The sequence below is a fragment of the Leptonychotes weddellii genome, chromosome 15 (assembly GCF_054177405.1).
Source record: "Leptonychotes weddellii isolate Sample4059 chromosome 15, ASM5417740v2, whole genome shotgun sequence".
Lineage (NCBI taxonomy): Eukaryota > Metazoa > Chordata > Mammalia > Carnivora > Phocidae > Leptonychotes > Leptonychotes weddellii.
In genome coordinates, this window is record NC_138383.1 from 3,695,202 (window position 1) to 3,717,795 (window position 22,594).

At 41.8% G+C, this 22,594-nt stretch overlaps 1 protein-coding gene across 9 annotated transcripts in view; it reads right to left on the reverse strand.

Moving 5' to 3' along the window:
- The window catches only part of TNRC6C (trinucleotide repeat containing adaptor 6C), a 145,144-nt gene that overhangs the window by 93,983 nt on the left and 28,567 nt on the right, over positions 1 to 22,594 (reverse strand). For 8 of the 9 annotated variants that reach the window (XM_081804384.1, XM_081804390.1, XM_081804381.1 and 5 more), the window contains exons 2-3: positions 8,727 to 8,826; positions 7,927 to 7,948 (exon numbers count right to left, since the gene is read on the reverse strand). In XM_081804384.1, coding sequence (XP_081660510.1) covers positions 7,927 to 7,948; positions 8,727 to 8,789 — 85 coding nt within the window. In that variant the 5' untranslated portion in view covers positions 8,790 to 8,826. Of the gene's footprint in view, positions 1 to 7,926; positions 7,949 to 8,726; positions 8,827 to 12,210; positions 13,015 to 22,594 lie in introns of those variants that run through there. The other variant, XM_081804385.1, reaches the window with a different exon arrangement.

The following is a 22,594-nucleotide window of genomic DNA, read 5'->3' on the forward strand; positions in this document are numbered from 1 at the left end:
ATCTGATTTTGAAAAGGAATATTCCAGGGGCGCCTGGGTGGCTCAGTCGTTAAGCATCTGCCTTCGGCTCAGGTCATGATCCCAGGGTCCTGGGATCGAGCCCCGCATCAGGCTGTCTGCTCAGCGGGAAGACTGCTTCTCCTTCTCCCACTCCCCCACTTGTGTTCCCTCTCTAGCTGTGTCTCTGTCAAATAAATAAATAAAATCTAAAAAAAAAAAAAGAAAGAAAAGAAAAGAGAAGGAATATTCCAGGGGCGCCTGGGTGGCTCAGATGGTTAAGTGTCTGCCTTCTGCTCAGGTCATGATCCCAGGGTCCTGGGATCAAGCCCTGTGTCGGGCTCCCTGCTCAGTGGGGAGCCCATTTCTCTCTCTCCCTCCTCTGCCCGCCCTGCTTATGCGCTCTTGCTCTGTCAAATAAATACAATCTTAAAAAAAAAAAGGGATATTCCACCTCTACATGCCCTGTGCACACTAGGTCCCCACCTACCTTAGCCTCACTGACACCACTCTCCCCCTTGCTGACAACTCACCTTCTATGCCAACTTTTTGTTTTAGTTCCTGGAGAATGCCACACGGGCCAGCTAGCCTTTGCAAATGCTGTTCCCTCCGAATGTGGAAGTCCGTGAGTCCTCTCTCTACTTTCCCTGGCCTAACCCCAACTGGCCTAGCTGCCTTCTCTCCATCCTTCGGACCTTGATTCAGCATCACTTGGGATGCCTTCGCTCACTGCAGCCTGGTTCCAGTTTTTATGTTCTACGCATTCATGAGACAATGTTCCTTTCCTTCACAGTAGCCATCCCAGTCAGTTCTGACACACACAGCATCGTGACTGATGTTTCTGCCCATTCTCCATAAGACTCGAAGCTACAAGGGGGTGCAAAGCATATCTGTTGTTTTTTTTTTTTTTAAATCTTTTTCTCCCCATACCAAACAGTGCCAGGCAAACTGGTGTTTGATAAGTATCTGCTGGATCACATGAGTAACCCAGTTGGTCTCCCAAGTTCTGCCGGCTCTACCACACGACCCTTCCTGTGCACCCTCACCATGGAGCTGTCATCTCGAGTGTGAAGTGTGGAGCAGTCTAACTGTACCAGCTGCATCCAGCTCCCTCTCCAACTGTCTGATTCATCTTCAATCTGGCATGTTCCATGATCTTTCTAAAATATAAATCTCATGAAGTCACTCCCACTTAAAATCTCCAGTGGCTCCCTCTGGTCTGAAAGGTCAAATCTGAAGTCCTAAGATGGACTCTATGAGCTGGTCTCCCTGCCCTCCACCTCTCCAGTTTCAACTCCTTTTTTTTGGTCGGATAGGCTGTTAAGAGTGCTCAATTCTACTGGCCTCATGGGTGGGTTCAGAACGGCTGGGATAAGGTACCCCCCCAATCTCATTTTCATGGCTAACTTGGGGACAACCGGGAAAGTGGCCAACTCTAGCGTGCATTCATCTCATTCTAAAGCAGTTTTTGCCTTTCTCCCAGTTTTCTCATTTATTTTTAAAAACAGGCCATCTTTTCTTACAGGGACATAAACAGTGAACAGAAACATGACCAAGTGAATGTACTTAAATCCTTTCAGGTAGAAGATGTGGGATAAATGTATCACAACCCTCAGAACACTTTAGTGCATTCATTTTCTTATATATCTAACTCTTCCTCCTAATACATCTCTTTGAGAAGAGGGAACTTACCTTTGCTGTCTGATAGGTATTTGTTAATTGTTTGTTTAATTAATGAACTAACTTGACAACTCTAGATAGCAAAATGTGACTAACAGCTCATTTATTAATGTAATCTTTAGGTGTGTTAAAAGCAAGACAAAATGTGATCGCAGTTAAAAGTGTGCATTTTCTGAAATTACTGTATTACAAATAGCTGTGCACATGGAGAGAAAGGGAAATAATGGATTACGAAGGAAGCTAAGCTGCAGTGATGAGTCTTTCTGCCTGACTCTAGAGGTCAATGTAGTATTAGAAACCAATCTGGAATAAGAAAGCAAGTAACTCAACTTTTTAAAAAGTAGCAAAATATTTGAATATTCACCAATGATACACAGCAAAAAAGCACATGAGAATAACATTCCACACCACCAGTCATTACAGAAACTCAAATCAAAAGCACAATGAGAGATCACCACACACCTCTACAAGGATCAAGACTGATTTTCCAAGTATTGGTAAGGATGTAGCACTGGGAAGTGGTATAACCACTTTGAAAAGGTTTTGCAGATTCTTGAAGGTTAAACATACATCTACCCTAAGATCCAGCCATTCTATTCCTACATATTTACCACAGAAAAAGCAAAGCACATATCCTTATGGAGACTTGTATACCAAAGTTCATAGAAGCTTTATTCACGAGAGCTAAAAATGAGAAACAACTCAAATGTCCATGACCAGGTAAAAGGACAAACAAATTGTGATATATCCAAACCATAGAACCCCCCTCAGCAATAAAAAGAAGTGAACTGCTGATATACACAACAGGGACAAACCTCAAAAGCATTACTCCGAGTGAAAGAAGCCAAGAGTGCATCCTGCGTGGTTCCATTGCTCTAACTGGAGTCTAGAAAAGAAAACCTGTAGTGATGGGAAGCAGATCAGTGTTTGCCTATGGACCGATGAAGGTGGGGAGGGCCTGAGAACTGGGTTGGCAGGGGTGCAGGGAGACTTCCAGGAGTGATGGATTATTGTCTTGACTGTGGGGATGGTTTCACAGGTATGCACATACCAAGACTTACTAAACTGTTCTCTTTAAATACATGTAGTTTACTGTGTGCCAATTTAACTCAATAAAGTGGTTTAAAAAAGCAAAGCAAAGAAAGTAATCTGTTAAGTGATTTCTCAGAGAGCAGACTATCAGCTTCCTTTAGAGCTATAAATTGTAACTTTCTCTAAACTTGGAACTGCCTTTACATTTAACATTACAGTTTAGTTAACCTAATCAGAGACGTGGACTTCTGCTTTATCTGAGACTTAGCAGAAGGGCCCTCAAGAAGATGCTGTTACAATTGCACTACTGGGTATTTACCCCAAAGGTACAAATGTAGTAATCTGAAGGGGCACCTGCACCCCAATATTTATAGCAGCCATGTCCACAATAGCCAAACTATGGAAAGAGCTCAGATGGCCATCGACAGATGACTGGATAAAGAAGATGGGGAATGGAATATTACGCCATAAAAAAAAAAAAAAAGAAATCTTACTATTTGCAACGACGTGGATGGAACTAGAAGGTATTATGCTAATCGAAATAAGTCAATCAGAGAAAGACAATTATCATATTATCTCACTGGTATGTGGAATCTGAGAAACAAGGCAGAGGATCATAGGGGAAGAGAGGAAAAACTGAAACAAGAAGAAACCAGAGAGGGAGACAAACCATAAGAGACTCTTAATCTCAGGAAACAAACTGAGGGTTGCTGGAGTAGAGGGGGTGGGAGGGATGGAGTGGCTGGGTGATGGACATTGGGGAGGTTTTGTGTTGTGGTGAGCACTGTGAATTGTGTAAGACTGATGAATCACAGACCTGTATCCCTGAAACAAATAATACATTATATGTTAATAACAAAAAAATAAAATAAGAAGAGAATCCCTTAAGCTTGACACCCACCTTGGGCTATTGGATTATTTGAAGTTGGACACAAAACAATGTACTCTACTCCACTTATTTATGCCATTTTTTTATATTTATACCTGAATTGTGCAGATAATAACCTGTACGTTTCTGACTATAAATTACTCCTCAATAAAAAAAAGAAAAATGAATTTTAAAAATCCAACTTCAGGGGCACCTGGTTGGCTCAGTCGTTGGGAGTATGTGGATCTTGATCTTGGGGTAAGTTCAAGACCCACATTGGATGTAGAGAGTATTTAAAAAAAAAAAAAATCTTTTCTCCCCCCAATAAAATCCTTAAAAAAAAAAATAAAAGAAGATGCTGTTGGGGGCGCCTGGGTGGCTCAGGTCATGATTCCAGGGTGCTGGGATCGAGCCCCACATCGGGCTCCCTGCTCTGCAGGAAGCCTGCTTCTCCCTCTCCCACTCCCCCTGCTTGTGTTCCCTCTCTTGCTGTGTCTCTGTCAAATAAATAAATAAAATCTTAAAAAAAAAAAAAAAGATGCTGTTAAAGGGCTTGTAACAGGAGCACTATGTTGCCTCCCTGCCACCAGTGGATTTATACTTCCTTCCTTCTAAAATTCAATGAAGAATTTATATGTATGTACCTGCTTAGCTGTTTTCTTTTTCCAGTAATTTTTATCCTTTTAAGTTGCCTATGTGTTAGGGGAAAAATACCACATCTTAATATACTTTCTTTTGTTCCCATAGAAAAAATATTAATGTATTATATCTTCTTTCTGTCAGGGATTTAACAGTAAAATTAAATAATTACTTTAAACATAGAGCAACATGGCTAAAGAAAGACATCTAATATTTAAAATCCTGTAAGATACCATCCCATAAAGAATTCACATAATGAATCTCTTAGGAATTTCTTTCAGCCTTATTTGAAAAGATCCTAAGTTACTTCCTAAGATGAATGATTATACTGATAATGGATATACAATATTGATGTCTCCTTCATATGACAGTAGAAAAAATATTTAACTGACAGCCACCAGATGAGGATTCTAGTTCTGCCACTAAGTCTAGCTGTCAAAACGTGTGCAGACTAACCTCTCTGAATCTCACTTCCAAACCAATGAAGGAACTGGAGAATCTCTAAGAATGCTTCAAACGCTAAGATTTTATTAATTTTTCAGACAGGCAAACAAAATGACATATATTATAAAATACACTGTGCGAAGCACACTAACTAGACTTTTAGCTATTGCTTCTAAGGGTAACTCATATAGTCAAAATAATATTTGTTTTGGTTATGTGGATGTGAACATGGATACATGTAAACTCAAGGAATCTGGCCAACTTTATTACACAGTGTAATTCAGGAGATGTGATGCCTTATAAAAATTAACTGCTGAATATTATGTTGAGCAAATAGCTCACGACTGAGCAAATAGCACTCAGCCAACTCTGCTAAAAAGAAAAAAAAGTGCCACCTAACTGGCGAAGTACAGAGAAGTGGGTTCTCACTTGTATTCATTCGCATCTAGATCTGACTATGAAATTGGGAAGGCACCCTTTAAACTTCAATGCTCACCTTCATTCATACTGAGAAAACCATGTATAGAATGAGCCTTAACAGGAATACAGCACAGTGCAAATAATCTGTGACCCCAAAACCTTTATCACTCAATGTAAGGCTACTGAAAAAATATGGTTTCAACTGATTTACATTAACAAAAGCACATAAAGATTTTCTTAAAATTAGCATTACAAATTGAATGCATGGCAAAGTTGAATACCCAACTGCAAAACTTATAGTCCTTTCAAGCAAGATTAGGAGTCTAATCATAATGTGTGAATTTATAAAAGTATATGACTCAAAATCATAAAGCATTAATCATATGGAGTTTGAGACATATTGGGTCATCAAGATACTTGCTTTCATACATGATATAATTAACTTTGAGCTTTTTGTATGAAAACTTATCTTTCTATTTTGTGAACTTTAGAAAATCTGGCCAAAACCAATGAATTAAATTACTTCACGTTTATGGGTATTATAATTAATCCTTAAAAAAAATTAAATCCATAAAAAACCCAGAAAACAATATGGAAAATTTAGGCTCAGTCATCACATCACATATAAAGCTACTATTATCTGTGCCCAAATTAAGGGCAGTGCCCAAAATAAAGGAGATTACTGATGACCGAAGCAAAACCCATTATACAGTGTCCAACACTCAGATACCAGGTCCTCCACAGCAGAAATATAATATATAGGTGAGATTACATCTGATTGCCTTCCCACAACTCTGAGAGCATCTCGAGTCTCACTAAAGCATAACAAGTAGTGGTGCTCAGCTACCTCTTTCTTGAGTCCCTGATAATGCAAAGACAATGTTTAGCAGAAATTACAAGAAACTATTTTTTTTGTGGAAAGGCTCATACAAAGGCTTTCAAATTGCTCAGTGAAGCTCTTTGAGGGGCAGGGGATGGGGGAGTCTTAATTAAGGGAAGCAGCAGGCCCAGCCTGTGTTGTCCAACACGCATGTCCAGTCAGAAATTCAGAACCACCTTCCTGCAGGCAGTTAATTTTGATTCGACCCAGAAATAATGGAGCATCTGAGAAAAATTTAAACCTTGATACTGCTAATATTCATTAATGAATTATCTAGCAGCACTGTTAGATTATTTATAATTTAAAAAGGTTTTTTTTTTCTGTTTAGGAGACATTAATAATCATTATTATTATTATGTGTGCTAAGGCTAGTTATAGTTAGTACAGTTGATGACAAATTGGACCCAAAGGAGCAGTAATTTAGAGAAGATAAAAGGAGAAGAGAAAACACCAGTAGACTTTGGAGTAAGCAAGGAAATGCTCATCAGAACAGTAATGGGAAATAATAATTCTGTGTAGTGTGGCAGGATCATTATACGACCATAAGCAAAGAGAAAACATTGACAATGACAACAATACGGCTGGTATTGAATCAGGTTATAAAAACTTCTCAGAATGTTAAAAAAAAAAAAAAAAGGAAATAAATGACTCAGAACAACAATCCCGTAGTTTTAAATGCAAGTGGAAGAAACCATTCTTCCTTATTCAAGATCATAACTGCTAACACAACTATGTACCACAACCCTCTGGACCTTCTGAAAAAGTGTGCTATACATTCACACTGCTTCTGAGAGTGAGAGACAAATGTCCTTTCTGGGAACTGGGCTGCCTTTTAATACTTACTTTACACGAAATCCCACCTTACTGTGACCCTGGTGCCGGCACCCGGAGGCCCACTGCATGGGGGTCAGAAGGCCCGGTTCAAGCCACCTCACACCTGGCCTGCTCAGTTATGAAGTTCGAATGATGTCACATACATAAACTTTACTTTGGAAACCCCAAGATGCCAAACCAAAGCAGAGTACTCGTGGTGGCACCACCCAAACAGCACGCTGCTAAGTCTCTCTGGCACTCGTGCCTGCACGCACACCGTGTACATGCGTCCCGCAGAATCTTGAAAATCCTAACAACTAATTCTAGCTCACTTTTACCAAGCACTAACTATGTGCTGGGCACCAAGCCCTTTTCATACATGATCTCGTTGAATCTTCACAGGAGCTTTACTGAGGTGGGAGCTGCCCACTCACCAGCTTTCTCATTTTCAGTAGGAGATACCTGCAGCTTGGAAAAATCAAGTAACTGGCCCCAGATTTAACAGAGCTGGCGGACGTGGCTCCTGAGCACACGCTCCGTCTCCCCGCACAGCCCCTGACCAGGGCAAGCACAGGGTGAAGAAGCTCCCAATGCTGCTGCCATTGTGCCCCTTCTCCAGCAAACCCCAGGGACGCCTCTGTTCCTGGGGGAACTACTTGTGTTTCCAACACCCGCTAAGACACTAACAAGTAAATTTTCGACTTAGAAAAAAAAAAAATCTTCTATATATCAATAAGCAAAGAGGGAATACAGAAAGAATATACCTCTTTTTGTTATACAATCGGCAAAGAGAAATTGGAAGCTTCAAAAAAATTCAGTATCTTTTGGCTGTTCTTATTCAAATTGGATCACCTTTATCAGTTTAGTCCTTGTTTGGTGGAAAGCAAAGCAAAGGAAAAGTAAAAAGCATTGTTCAGAAAGCAAACATAACATTCTTTAGGCATTTTAGATGAAACCAATGCCAATGAAGTGCAGATGTGAAACCAGTGATAAATGAAGAAATGCACAGTGAATGATAAAAAGAAGATTCAAAAGGTTCAAAGCCAGGGTTAGATTCTTTGTTTTTAACTATCAATTAAAATAAAAGTCATCTTCATCACAAAAAGTGTGGTGCTGCCATACAATGTAGCACCCCCAAATAAAATAAACTTACCTTTGGTTTTTTGATCAGCAGCCTGAAAAAAAAAAAATCAGAAACTCTTTAGGAATAATAATGTGTAGAATGTGCATATCTATGAAAGTTTATAAGCAGATTTTAATACTGGAAATTTTAAAAACAAGTTTTTGCTCAATTTATTAAAATTTATTACAGGGAAAATGTATAATTGTCTACATGCTATTACATGCCGATATTGATCTAAAGGCCAAAAAAAAAAAAAATCTATCCGGAAGCTCATCAGAGCTCTGTATTTTAATATAAACTAAAAGGTACACAGTTTAAATTACAAGGTATGTTAAACTAGGCAAGACCAACAAAAAATTGCCTAACTTGGTATATTAAATGAGGTAAGATTTAAGTGAGACGGTAAGATTTACAGAAGGACTTTTAATTTTTAATAACAATAGGATTTATAAAAGAACATTTGCCAAACCTGCAAAAATATTTCTAGCTTTCCTAATAAAATCAGTTACATGGCCCCTTTCCTCATTTCTCAGACATGGTTGTTCTGGACAGTTCGCAGTAAGTGGAATAGCACAAACATTCTTTATCACCAACAACAAAAATCAGACTTCTTTAAAACACAGCTCTACTATTTGTAGTTCCTTAAGAAAGACATTCTGTGGCTGTCACTCTGTATTTATTTCGCTAGCACAACATCTATTTTTTGCTAATTATAGCTTTAGCACATTGATATTTTGAGGTCATAAAATGGAACTCTAACCTAATGGCTGTGACAATGCAAATGAGACACACAATGATCACAGGCAGTGAAGCAGGAATGCCAGCCAAACCTTTTTCTGAGCACCTTCCTTCTTTTTCTTTTCTTCCTGCTTTTTCTTTTTCTTTTCTTCCATCAAACGTTCCTCTTTTTGTGTTTCTTGTTCTTTCTCCCTATGAAACAAAGAAAGGTGGCATTCGTATAAGGTCCATTTAAAATCAAACAACAAAAAAGCATTAGCTGCAGGGAGTTTTAGGTCAGGTTGGGTTTCGTGCGAAGTACTCTAAAGGGCACTCTGAGAAGGGGCAAGAAACATGGGGCACTTCTCTAGGGCCACCACTTCTCGGGGTGGCCCTGACCGAGTCCGTGCTTCCGGGGTCGCTCATTCCGCCCACGTGTCGAACACCATGCTTCTAGCAGGGAGCGAGCTAGGCAATAAGGGGACAAAATGGAGTAAGACACTGTTCCTACAGTCCAGCCCCAGACCCACATCTCTCCTTGTGGTCTCAGGGGCCACACTGTCAGCATCCTCCCGACTACCTATTAAAAACAGATTCCTGGGGCACCTGGGTAGCTCAGGCGTTAAGTGTTTGCCTTCGGCTCAGGTTATGATCCAAGGGTCCTGGGATGGAGCCCCACATCCGGTTCCCTGCTCGGTGGGAAGCCTGCTTCTCCCTCTCCCACTCCCCCTGCTTGTGTTCCCTCTCTCACTATGTCTCTCTCTGTCAAATAAATAAATAAAATCTTTAAAAAAACCACAAAGATTCCTGGGTTCTGCCCTAGCCCAACCAAATCAGAATCTTTGGAGGTGATTCTCAAGCATTCTGTAAATATATGTTTGCTTGAAAAACCAATTATTTTTTTTTTTTTAGATTTTTTCCCCCAAGTTTTAAATTCCAGTTAGTTAACACCCAGTATAATACTAATTTTAGGTGTAGGATTTAGTGGTTCAGCACTTACATACAAAACCTGGTGCTCATCATAGCATGTGCCCTCCTTAATCCCCAATACCCATTTAACCCATCCCCTGCCACCTCCCTCCAGCAACCCTCAGTTTGTTTTCTATAGTTAAGAGTCTGTTTCTTGGGGCGCCTGGGTGGCTCAGTTGGTTAAGCAACTGCCTTCAGCTCAGGTCATGATCCTGGAGTCCTGGGATCGAGTCCCGCACCGGGCTCCCTGCTCAGCAGGGAGTCTGCTTCTCCTTCTCCCGCTCCCCCCTCTTGTGCTCTGTCTCTAAAATAAATAAATAAAATCTTTAAAAAAAAAAAAAAAGAGTCTGTTTCTTGGTTTGCCTCTTACCCCCACCCACCCCATGTTCATCTGTTTCTTGAAATCATAAGGGATTTGTCTTTCTCTGACTTATTTCGCTTAGCATAATATTCTAGCTCCATCCACGTTGTTGCAAATGACAAGATTTCATTCTTTTTGATGGCTGAGTAATATTCCATATTGTGTGTGTGTGTGTGTGTACATACACACACTGCAACTTCTTTATTCAACGGACATTTGGGCTCTTTCCATGGTTTGGCTACTACTAAAAATGCTGCTATAAACATCAGGGTGCATGTAACCCTTCAAACTAGTATTTGAGTAAATACCTAGTAGTGCAATTGCTGGATGGCAGAGTAGTTCTATTTTTAACTTTTTGGGGAACCCCCACACTGTCTTCCAGAGTGGCCGCACCAGTTTGCATTCCCACTAACAGTGGGAATGGGCATCCTTGCCAAGAGAAAGCAATTATTTTTTAAATAAAGATTCCTACATGATATGTTTGTTTGAAAGAGCAATTTTTTTTAAGTAGGCTCCACGATCAGCGTGGAGTCCAACACAGAGCTTGAACTCACGCCTGATATCAAGACTTGAGCTGTGATCAAGAGTCAGATGCATTAAACGACTGAGCCATCCAGGTGTCTCAAAGAGCAACTAATTTTGTTTTTTTTTTTTTGAGAGAGAGAGAGCAAGCGAGCATTGGGGTGGGGGGAGAGGCAGAAGGAGAGGGAGAGAGAGAATCTTAAGCAGGTTTCACGCTCAGTGTGGAGCCCAATGCGGAGCTTGATCTCAAGACTCTGAGATCATGACCTGGGCTGAAATCAAGAGTCGGACGCTTAACCAACTGACCCATCCAGGCACCCCAAGAGCAATTAGTTTTTAAACAAAGATTCCTACACAGCACGGTGAGCTACTCTAAGGATGCGGGGAGCACAGCACAGAGTAACACCACTTAGAAGGGTCAGGCAGCCTGTAAGCTAGAGCTCAAACACTACATGAGCATTTCGCCGGCATGGGGTGGTGTGGGTCATATACCAATTTACTGCTGGGCAACTCCAAATTCAACCTTCAACACACGCTCTGCGGTAAACAGGCAGTTCCTTTAAGTCTTTCTCCTTCCCAGGGAGCACAACTGAGCATGTAGCTGTGAGGACACCAGTGATGACTCCAGCCATGGGCCAGAAAGGGCAGTCCCTCAGCAACCTTGCACCACATGGTCTAGTGTCATCTGCCCGCGACCCTTTCAACAGACACTGTGTGCTCCGGGCCTCCTGCTGCTTGCCCTACCCCTACACTCATCTCTTGTGGTCCTGCTGATGACACAGCCCTTCCAACTGGGACCCTGCGTGCCCCACACCTCCTGCTGCGCTGATACTCCTACTTCCGCAGCACATCCACGTGGCTGACCATCAGCTGCAGCTTGCCACCAGGAGGGCTGCCCCCAGAGCCCCGCTGCCTGCTGCCTGTGTGGCCCTGTGACCGGCCACTGGCCGTGGCTTTCCTGAGCCAGTCCTGTGCTCTGGAGGACTGCTTCCTGCTGCCCGGCAACTGCAGGCTCACTGACATGGGCAAATCACGGAGGTGCTCTGCAACTCCACCTTCTTCAGCAAGTCTGAACCCCAGCCTTCCTTGGGGACTCTCCCTCAGCCCTAGATCCCACAGTTTCTGCAGTGACTCTTCTATCACAGCTTAACTATTTATTCTTTGTAAGAAACATTCCCTGTTTACATTACCGTGTGCTTTTATCACCTGCCTGGGCCTAGACTGATACAGGTGGGAAAGACTAAACAGAAGGAACAGCATGCACAAAAGCCTCAGGAAAATATCATTCATATACATATTAATGTTGTCTTGAATTTACTGATTTTGAGGTTTTTCATTTATAAATGTGTTTTATATACAACTACACACACATAAGGAATTTCAACCTGCTGTCAGTTTGTACATATTTAAACACTATCATAATAAACATAATTTAAATCAATATGGTGTGTGGGGGGGGATACATAGGGAATATTGTTCCTTTAAAACAGTGGTTCTCAGGGGCACCTGGGTGGCTCAGCTGTTAAGCGTCTGCCTTCGGCTCAGGTCATGATCCCAGGGTCCTGGGATCGAGCCCCGCATACGGCTCCCTGCTCGGTAGGGAAGCCTGCTTCTCCCTCTCCCACTCCCCCTGCTTGTGTTCCCTCTCTCGCTGTGTCTCTCTCTGTCAAATAAATAAATAAAATCTTTAAAAAAACAAAACAAAAAACAGTGGTTCTCAGTCTTGGCTGTTTCATCAGAATTACCTGCGAAGAAGTTTTAAAAACTTCCAAAGCTAGGGCTGCCACTCTATCCCGCACAATCTCTCAGAGTAAAATGCAGATGTCAGCAGTTTTTAAAGCTTCCGGATGGCTCTGATGTTTCGCCGAGGTTGAGAACACTGCTTTTAAAGAAGTTCAGTACGTTTATCAAGTTTGGAAAATGGTGATCACTCATTATCTCAGAAGACACTTTCCAGGAATATGTTCACCCAGGAAATCTGTGTTTAAACATTCTTAAAATGCATAGGCAAGCCTGTGAGTGATGGGTGGTGTACACACAGTGGAGCTATAACCGTCATGCTGCTGCCACAAATCTTGGAAAAAAGCAAATAAATAAAAACCAAGTAGTGACTGCCTTCCTCTACCATTATACTTTCTTAACCTACAGTACAATGAAAGCCTTAAATTATCCTCAGATAGTAAACTTAACAAAATAGGCAAGTATAGGTGCATCTTTAAAAGGCATTCCATTGCAAAAACTAATGATGTACTACATGTTGGCTAACTGAATTTAAATTAAAAAAAAAAAAGAAAAAAAAATTACCCCCCCAAAATAAATAAAAGGTATTCAATTGAAGATAAAATAAAAATAATCACTTAATTCTACTGCTCTGACAATTAAAGTAATTAGAGCTGCTACTCCCCCAGCAGTATAGTCAAGGTTTTACTATACAGTAAAATAAAATTTTGTAAATAAAGAAGACTATGTAGCCATGAGCTATCTTAAGCCTTGCTTGTCTGAGCTCATGTTTATATGACAAAGCACAATTCAGATGTATGCTCTTTAATAAAATTTTATCTAATTTCCCCCAACTGACAGTAACTTTCCAGTACAGTTTCTGCCATTTCTCACTAATAATTTTTTAAAAATAAACATCGAATCACATTTTTACTTTAAAAAGAAAAACATCTTCCGTAAGCATCCTTTCTTTCGAAGGGACACCTTATTCCCTGAAATGATCAAGTAATACTTAATAAAATTCTGTCTACCTTTCAGGGCTAGTGAGAAGATTAGAAACTTAGATTTGGGGGCGCCTGGGTGACTCAGTTGGTTAAGCAACTGCCTTCGGCTCAGGTCATGATCCTGGAGTCCCCGGATCGAGTCCCGCGTCGGACTCCCTGCTCAGCAGGGAATCTGCTTCCCCCTCTGACCCTCCCCACTCTCATGCTCTCTCTCCCTCTCAAATAAATAAATAAAATCTTTAAAAAAAAAAAAAAAGAAACTTAGATTTGGAGGGGCACCTGGCTGGCTCAGTTGGAAGACCATGTGACTCGATCTTGGGGTGGTGGGTTTGAGGCCCACATTGGGTGCGGAGATTACTTAAAAAAAAAAAAACACACACTTAGACTGGGAAGTTTCTTGACCCATTGGAAGAGAAAAAAACTAGTGTATCAACTCTACAGCTGACACTTGAACATCCTGGAGGTTAGGGACACTGACTCCCCAAGCAGTCGGAAATCTACGTACAACTTTTAACTCCCCCAAAACTGACTACTAATAATCTGCTACTGACCAGAAGCCTTACTTATCACATCAACAGACAACACATATTTGTATGTTATTATGTATTATATACTGTATTACTGTAATAAGGTAAGCTAGAGAAAATAAAATGTTAAGAAAATCATAAGGAAGACAAGAATCTATTTACAGTACTATCTTGTGTTTCTGGACAAGAACCCATGTGTAAGTGGGGCCCTGAAGTCGAGATGCCTGTTGTTCAAGGGCTAACTATAGAGGTAGTTGGTCAGTATTTTTTTTTGGTGGAGACGCTATGAGGCAGACTCACAAGGTGAGCTGCAAGGAGAATAAAGAAAAGGGAGGGCCAGGTTGGGAGAATTTTATTTTTAATTTCAACTTTTTCTTTTTAAAATTACATTTAAATATATGATTGCATATACATGTGTAAAGGTAACCCTATATTTTTTTTCCAGTATACTCTGCATTTTTGTTTCTCATTTCCTTCGAGTCCCCTCAGGGGTTCTTCCTCCCTCCACACCCATAGCAAAGCCCCTGCTCCCTCATCACCGCCCTTCCAGATAACCCATGTTAACCACCTTGTTCATACCTTTCCAGGTCTTTGTGCTCAGGGAACTGTATGGAATCATATAGACCTATACATTTTTACAAAGCATTTTATTTGGTCAGTTTTGTAAAAGTGGGATTGTCTTATACAAACTTTCTTGCATCTTGCTTTTCTCATTCAATACATGTGTGTGATTCTCTCTCCTCAGTCCTGCTCCCAACTAATCGATCCAATTTATTATTTCTAGTGGCTACGTAATATACCACAGTGTGAATGTTATCCTAGTCCATTCAATCACTCTTCTATTCGTACACATGCACTTCCTCTCCAGTTTATTACCACTACAAATAACTCGAGCTTTCCTATCCAGCTTCTGCTAAAGAAAACAGGATTGCTTTGATTCATGGTACAGCTTCTGTTTCAGTAGTAGTGAAAACTAGGTAAGGAGAAAATCCGATATGGGGCTCAATTTCTGGACCCCACACTAGACACAGGGCCAAACTGGACATAAATCCTCTATACTCTGCATGGCAAGGCATATTATAATGGGTCCCCACTATACTGAGTTTTGTTAGAAAGAAATATTTTTAATAATCTGGGTTTTAATAATCTAATGTTTCTTTTATTCTCAAATAGTTCAGCCATCACTGGCTTAGGAGACTTTGGGTGGAGGAAGAAGCAACACTCTTATTCTGGAAGCAGCCAGAAGAAGGAAGAGTTGGGAAGTAGGGGAATCCCCATAACTGAGGCCTCGACGTGTTGTCAATCACCTCAGAATTCCTGGTTAAACTACACATTGTCCCAGAGAAATGAGGATTCAAAAAATAGAATTATATAGGTATACTGGGCATACAGCCACCCCATGCAAAACTATTCTGGTTGGGAAATCTTCCAAATTTCCAGTGTTTTTGTTAGTTGATTACGCCCTTTTTGCAAAAGAAAGGATTCAATAAAAGAGGGCAGGCCTGTTTCTACCTTGGAGGTTTAGTTACCAGAAATTATAATTGGTTTTCATCCTAACTTCGTTTTCACCTACAAGACAAAACCACAGCCTATACTCTGAAGTTATCCCAGTTAGGCTCCAATGCCATGTCATTAAAATATTCACTAATTCATTGCGTGTCTGTGTTACGTGCATTATTTATTTTTTTAAAAAAGATTTTATTTATTTGAGAAAGTCAGAGATAGCAACAGAGCATGAGTGGTGAGGAGAGGGAGAAGCAGGCTCCTGAGCCTGCTGAGCAGGGAGCCTGATGTGGGGCTTGATCCCAGGACCCTGGGATCATGACTGGAGCTGAAGGCAGTCGTCCAACCAACTGAGCCACCCAGGCGGCCGGTTAAGTGCATTATTTAGAAAGTTTGGGTAATTCAATTAGAATTTCCTGACAGTGTTTAGGTTAGCAAGGGTAAAGTGTTAAGAGACAAACTTTAAAAAGGAAGAAGAAAGAAGTGGTATCCTGTCTAGCTGTCACTGTTCTTAATTTTGCACCATGTGCTTGAATACCTGCTCTGTGCAGGAAGTACTCAGGAGGCCCTGTAGGCAATACAAAGGGAGGAGACATAAAAACAGTCTTGGACCTGAAGGGACAGAGAATCTAACAGGAAAGTGAAGGTAAGACTTGAATTACCTTTAATACCTGAAAGACTATGGAAATAAATGGAGGTATGTAGCAAAGAGCATATGCTTGGGATTTAGAATCACAGGACAGAGTTCTAAAGTAAAGGTCACTAGCATACAGGAGGTCAAGAACTCACAGGTCCGAGTATTGGATGGACTGTCTATAAGAACCATGAAGCCACTCAGTGTTTCACCAGGACTGGGGGGTGGAAAAGAGAACCATGGCTCTAATGAATAAGAGCTGAGGGTAGAAGGAAGAGTTATTTGAGGATCAAAGGATAATATAGTTGATAGAGACTCTCAGGTCTCCTGATGTTCACACCTTTGTATAAATGCCCTCCTGTGAGTGTGGGAGGGACCTGTGACTTGCTTCTCACCATTAGAATATGGCAGAGGTGACGGAATGCTGCTCCCCTGACTACATTACGTAAGACTCCATCTTTTTAGCAGATGACTTTAGTCTCCCTCTTGGGTGCTGGCTTTGAAGAAACATCTACCATGAATCCTACCCCTGCAAGGAAATGAATTCTGTCAATAGCGTGAGTGAGCTTGGAAGCCCACCCTTCCCCAGTCAAGCCCCCTAATGGAAACCCAGCCCTGGCCTGGACTACAGCCTGCAGCAGGCCCAGCTAAGCCATGCCCAGTGTCTTGACCTACAGAAATTGTGAAATAATGAATGTATATTGCGTTAAAGCCACTAAGTTTGTGGTAATCTGTTATGCAGCATACAAAAATAACGCAGGCAGCAATGTAAGACTTCTGGGGCTGACCAAGGCAGAGAAAGACCATGACAGTCTCTCTCAGCCGCTGATTACAACAGAAAACTAGATGTCAAGTACAATGTAAATACAAAAATACAATACTGAAAAGCAAACACACGCTGGTAGAGTAGGGAGCAGACTCAAAACTTGGGGAGGTGACCTGCATGGGGGTGAGTTTCTCATTTTCCCCTTTGCTCCTGCAGTCACAGAGCTGTGCTGTGGCCGTGGTGGCAGAGGCAGCCACAACTGAGAGAACCCCATCCTTCTGAACCTGCGATTAGGAAAAGAAGCTCTTGTGAGTAGAGAGTGTGGGGGAATCCCAGACAGGAACTGCCTGGAGAAGACGTCTTTTTTTTTTTTTTAATTTTATTTATTTATTTGACAGAGAGAGACACAGCGAGAGAGGGAACACAAGCAGGGGGAGTGGGAGAGGGAGAAGCAGGCTTCCCGCTGAGCAGGGAGCCCGATGCAGGGCTCGATCCCAGGATCCTGGGATCATGACCTGAGCCGAAGGCAGACGCTTAACGACTGAGCCACCCAGGCGCCCCTGGAGAAGACTTCTAAATGCTATGTATAAATGTTCCCACGTCTGGGCTCACCTTCATTCAGGTCATGCATGTGTGGGACAGATCCAGAACAGCAGAGCAAAGGCTTTGAGAAACAAAAGCAACAAAAGTCAACATGCTCTAAAGGAGTTTAATTGGACTCAAAATCTGTACAACATATTCAAAATGTCCAGAATAAAATCCAAAATTACTCCTTATACAAAGAACCAGGAAAATGTACCCCGCTGCCAAGACAAAAGACAAAGGATGCTACCTCTCAGATGACCTAGGTGTTGGAATTATCAAAGACTTTAAAGCAGCTATTATAACTCTGCTCCAGAAGGCAATGAAGGTAAATACATCTGAAACAAATGGCAATTTAGGAGTTCACAGCAGATAAATAGAAACTATAAAAACAGAACCAACTGGAAATTTTAGAACTGAAAAATAAAAACTTGAAGTAAGCCACCTCACTGGATAGTCCCAATGGAAGAATGGATATGACAGAGGAAAGAATCTGTAAACTTAATAAAGCAACAGAAATTATCCAATCTGAGGGTGCCTGGGTGGCTGAACTCAGTGGCTGAACTGTTATCTTCTTCCATTGGCTTTTCTCTGAACAATCAAGGTGATTACCTCCATCTGCCATTTTTGCCAGTTAGTTCCCTCTACTCCACTGGTAACTGTACTCCAATTTCCCTCACTTGAACTCCATGGACTTTTGGGGCAGTGACTCCATTCAAAGGGTACTGCATCCCTGGGCCATCCACTAGTTTCAGAGATGACTCTAAGGGTCAGGGATGAACCTAACAGGATCAGAGGAATGGAAGCTGCTAGAGCTATCTCAACCACAGAAGGCCTGAAAATGAAGCCAATGCCAAGGAAGAGAAGCTAAGAAACAGTGTGATAACTGAGTCTCCAGGACAGGGATCTGTATCCTTTGAGCCCAGAAACAGGTTGTTTCTGCCGCCTGGCACCTTAGTGCCTTGCCCTTGCCTGGTCCTCCTAGACACTCCTCGGAATGTGAGTCCTGAACTGCATGGGAGACAGCTGGAGCAGATGCATCTCACCGACTGTTCCCTACAAAGCCTGACCGTTCATGCTTGCTACCTGCATTCTGCAGGCTGCGGAGCCTAGCTTTTCAGTGTTCCCTTCAATGATGTCAGCTGCCTCCTATCATCCCCAAAGTCCCTCTTTCCCTCCCCTGTAAACTGTACAGTCATTTTCTGTTGCTTGTAACCAAAGAATACTGATAAACAGTTTCTCAATAATCTATTTAATTTAGGCTTATTCAGGAAGAGGAAGTGCTGACTGGATTCAGCACTATTTAATTATGCTTTGTCTCAAACCTAATCAGGTTCAGTAAACAATTTAACCACTATAAAAACTGCTTTAGTATTACTATATTAACATGTCAATTACAGGTATAGGAGTTCTAAGTGTCATTTTGTAAAAACCTTTTCTTTATTTCATTTCTGAGTTTAAAGCAGCCTCAAACTGAAAATGACACTATAATTTTTAACATTGCTCCACTTTCACAGTCAATTTATATAATGATACTTGAATATGTGTACTTTAAATATGCTTAAAATAACAGAAGCAAATCTCCAACCAGTCTCTCAGATACAGCAGTGCTTGCTGCCATGTCCTGGTGGGTAAGCTACAGAGTGGTTATTAATAATGACCAGGATTTCATTGTTTGCTAAAAAATTTTAAAATATGTACTGTGTAACCAGTGATAAGCATTCTTTCCCCAAGTGTCTACTTGCAACTACAAGGAATCTGAAGGTAGTGAACCATCCTGGCTATTGATTTACTGCCTCTGAGCTCCACACTCAGCTTTTTGGCCACTCTGAAAACGAATCTGGGACCTTTCAACATTTTTTCTTCGCCAGCAGGCACGATGCTACACTTGTTCAGTAGAGGGCGCTGGAGAGATACAGCAGAAGAAGAGTGTTTTCTCCTGGCAGGCTCCTTGCAATGCCCCCAGCCCCCCAGCAACTTCCCAGCGGCTTCCCCAGTTACCCCCTGCTCAGTGAGTTCTCCACCATCCCGCAAGCCATGGCTGCGCCCTCTCCAGTGAGGTGTGGACCTCAGCCTGGGAGGCTCTCACAGGGTTCCCCACCTCAGCCCTGGGGGCAGTGGCTCCTCCTTGTATCCGCTTGTCCTACATTCTTTAAGCTTTCTTTACTTCTGCCAAGCCAATCCCTTTTACTTCAATCCCTGCTATAGTTAGCAATTCTTTACATTAAACTTCCCCTGTTCACACTGCTGTATGGTTTCTCTCTCCTGACTGATAAAAGAATCCTTAAATTAGAGCCTATTTCAATTCTGTCAATAAACTGGAGACTTTTTAATACTGTCACACCAACAAGTAAATAAAATTCCCAGATGTGCCTCAATGACAAATAGATGACATCGCAGCATAAAACTACAAGTTAGGGGCGCCTGGGTGGCTCAGTCGTTAAGCGTCTGCCTTCAGCTCAGGTCATGATCTCAGGGTCCTGGGATTGAGCCCCGCATCAGGCTCCCTGCTCTGCGGGAGGCCTGCTTCTCCCTCTCCCATTCCCCCTGCTTGTGTTCCCTCTCTTGCTGTGTCTCTGTCAAATAAATAAATAAAATCTTAAAAAAAAAACTACAAGTTAAACTTAATTAATAACATACAAACCTCAAATATGAAACCTGATAGGTGGGGGAAAAAGACTCTATTTGCCTGAATTTGGCTAATATGACCGGCCTGGTATTTTTTTTTTAACTCCATTACACTTCTATGCTCTAAAACTTGTGGTACATCTGGGCAGATTTAGAATAGGCTCTCCATGATTTTGAAAAAGAAGGGACAAAGTCCCAGCCATAGGACCGCAGGCCAGCCACTAAATCAATGAAGCGGGTGCCCGGGGCATTTATCAATGAGAGCTCTGGGCTGCACATGATCTCCAGGGTAGCTTCCTATTAGGAAATTCTGCAATTCCGTGAACTAAAAAGACTGTTAACTGTAGATTCAGCTTCGGAAGCCATTAAACTAACTTGTGCTCAAAGTTGGATTCTAATTTGGGAGAGCAGGGAAGTGCACAAGACCTGAGCAGAAATAGCTTTATGACAATCTGCACAAGGGAAAAGTCAAATATAAAAAGAGATGATACCACCATCTACCCAGTCCTCTGATCTGGGAACATCTGTGAAGTTCAGGGTTTGTATGTAAGGATAGCAGTAAAGAAGGTTTCAGGGATATGCACTGGAGTCATAAGCTGATAAAAGGAGTCAAATACCTGCCTAAGCAGTTTCTATAATGAAACATAAGTAGAAAAAATGACTGACCAATTGTATTTGTACAAAAAAACCCCACAGGTATTAAAAGGATTGTTAATATTTCACATTAAAAATGTGAAATATAAAAACTCATATTTCAGTGGGGGCGCCTAGGTGGCTCAGTTGGTTAAGCGACTGCCTTCGGCTCAGGTCGTGATCCTGGAGTCCCGGGATCGAGTCCCGCATCAGGCTCCCTGCTCGGCAGGGAGTCTGCTTCTCCCTCTGACCCTCCTCCCTCTCATGCTCTCTGTATCTCATTCTCTCTGTCTCAAATAAATAAATAAAATCTTTAAAAAAAAAACAAAAAACTCATATTTCAGAAATGATGAGCAAGAAAACCTACCTGAAAAATATCAGTTATAGAAAAAATTTTAATTTTCTATATTATTTTTAAACACATGCCGAGGGGCGCCTGGATGGCTCAGTCATTAAGCGTCTGCCTTCGGCTCAGGTCATGATCCCAGGGTCCTGGGATTGAGCCCCACATTGGGCTCCCTGCTCAGCAGGAAGCCTGCTTCTCCCTCTCCCACTCCCCCTGCTGTGTTCCCTCTCTCGCTATGTCTCTCTGACAAATAAATAAATAAAATCTCTGGGGCGCCTGGGTGGCTCAATCGCTGGGCGTCTGCCTTCGGCTTGGGTCATGATCCTGGGGTCCTGGGATTGAGCCCCGCGTCAGGCTCCCTGCTCAGCAGGAAGCCTGCTTCTCCCTCTCTCACTCCCCTTGCTTGTGTTCCTTCTCTTGCTGTGTCTCTCTCTGTCAAATAAATAAAATCTTTAAAAATAAATAAACACATGCCAAATTCATATGGGAAAAAAAAAAGTCCAGACAGATGTGAGGGGAACCACCTGGGTAAAAAAAAGAAGTGTTCTATAATTTGCTGTACTATTCTTATATATAATCAGGTTTATTAGTCTTTAGTCATTCAACAAACACAGAGCAGTGAACTGCTTCCTGAACCAGTCTGAGACCCTGACCTGCTCAGTCCCATGCTTAGCACATTAACAAGTATTTACCAGTCATGACTGTTGTCCCTGCACTTTACACCGCTGCCTTGGAATTACTGCCTTAAACCCGCAATTCTAATACTCAAAGTCTGGAATCTGGTAGGAACTGTGTACCCAATATTATGTTCATACACCAATTTCTAAAAGCAAATGTTTCCGGGATGCCTGGCTGGCTCAGTCTGCAGAGCATGCAGTCTTGGGGTTGTAAGTTTGAGCCTCACGTTGGATGTAGAGATTACTTAAAAATAAAAAATAAAAAATTTTTTTTTTAAAAAAGAAAATGTTTCCTATTATTCTCATAAAGTCCCCTTACTGCTAGTTGCCAACATTCTGACTTTCTTAAAAAAAAAAAAAAAAAAATGGGGCGCCTGGGTGGCTCAGTTGTTATGCGTCTGCCTTCGGCTCAGGTCATGATCCGGGGTCCTGGGATCGAGTCCCACATTGGGCTCCCTGCTCCGCAGGAAACCTGCTTCTCCTTCTCCCACTCCCTCTGCTTGTGTTTCCTCTCTCGCTGCTTCTCTCTGTCAAATAAATAAATTAAAAAAAAAAAGTCTAGAATTTACCTCCTTAAAAGATTTTAATGGAACCACATCTAGTAAGGATTAATACAAGTATTCAAAGCTAACCTACAATTTGCCCTATAGTGAAAGCAATTACCAATTTACCAAATTATGTTACTACTTATGATTCAATTCCTCTCTCTGTCTTCTATGGCTTCTCATTAACCATGAGAACACATACCAGGTTCTACAAGGAAAGAAAAAGTTTCCCTGGCACTCAGGTCTAAAAATGAGGTTTTCAGGGTATATCTCACATAGGTGACAGAATCAAGCAGTGGATAGCCTCTTTCATGCCCTGGAGCATGCATAGGGCAGGCTTTATTAAACCATCTCTTGCAACCTCTCGGGCGCCTGGGTGGCTCAGTTGGTTAAGCGACTGCCTTCGGCTCAGGTCATGATCCTGGAGTCCCAGGATCAAGTCCCGCATCGGGCTCCCTGCTCGGCAGGGAGTCTGCTTCTCCCTCTGCCCCTCCCCCCTCTCATGTGCTCTCTCTCTCATTCTCTCTCTCTGAAATAAATAAATAAAATCTTTAAAAAAAAAAAA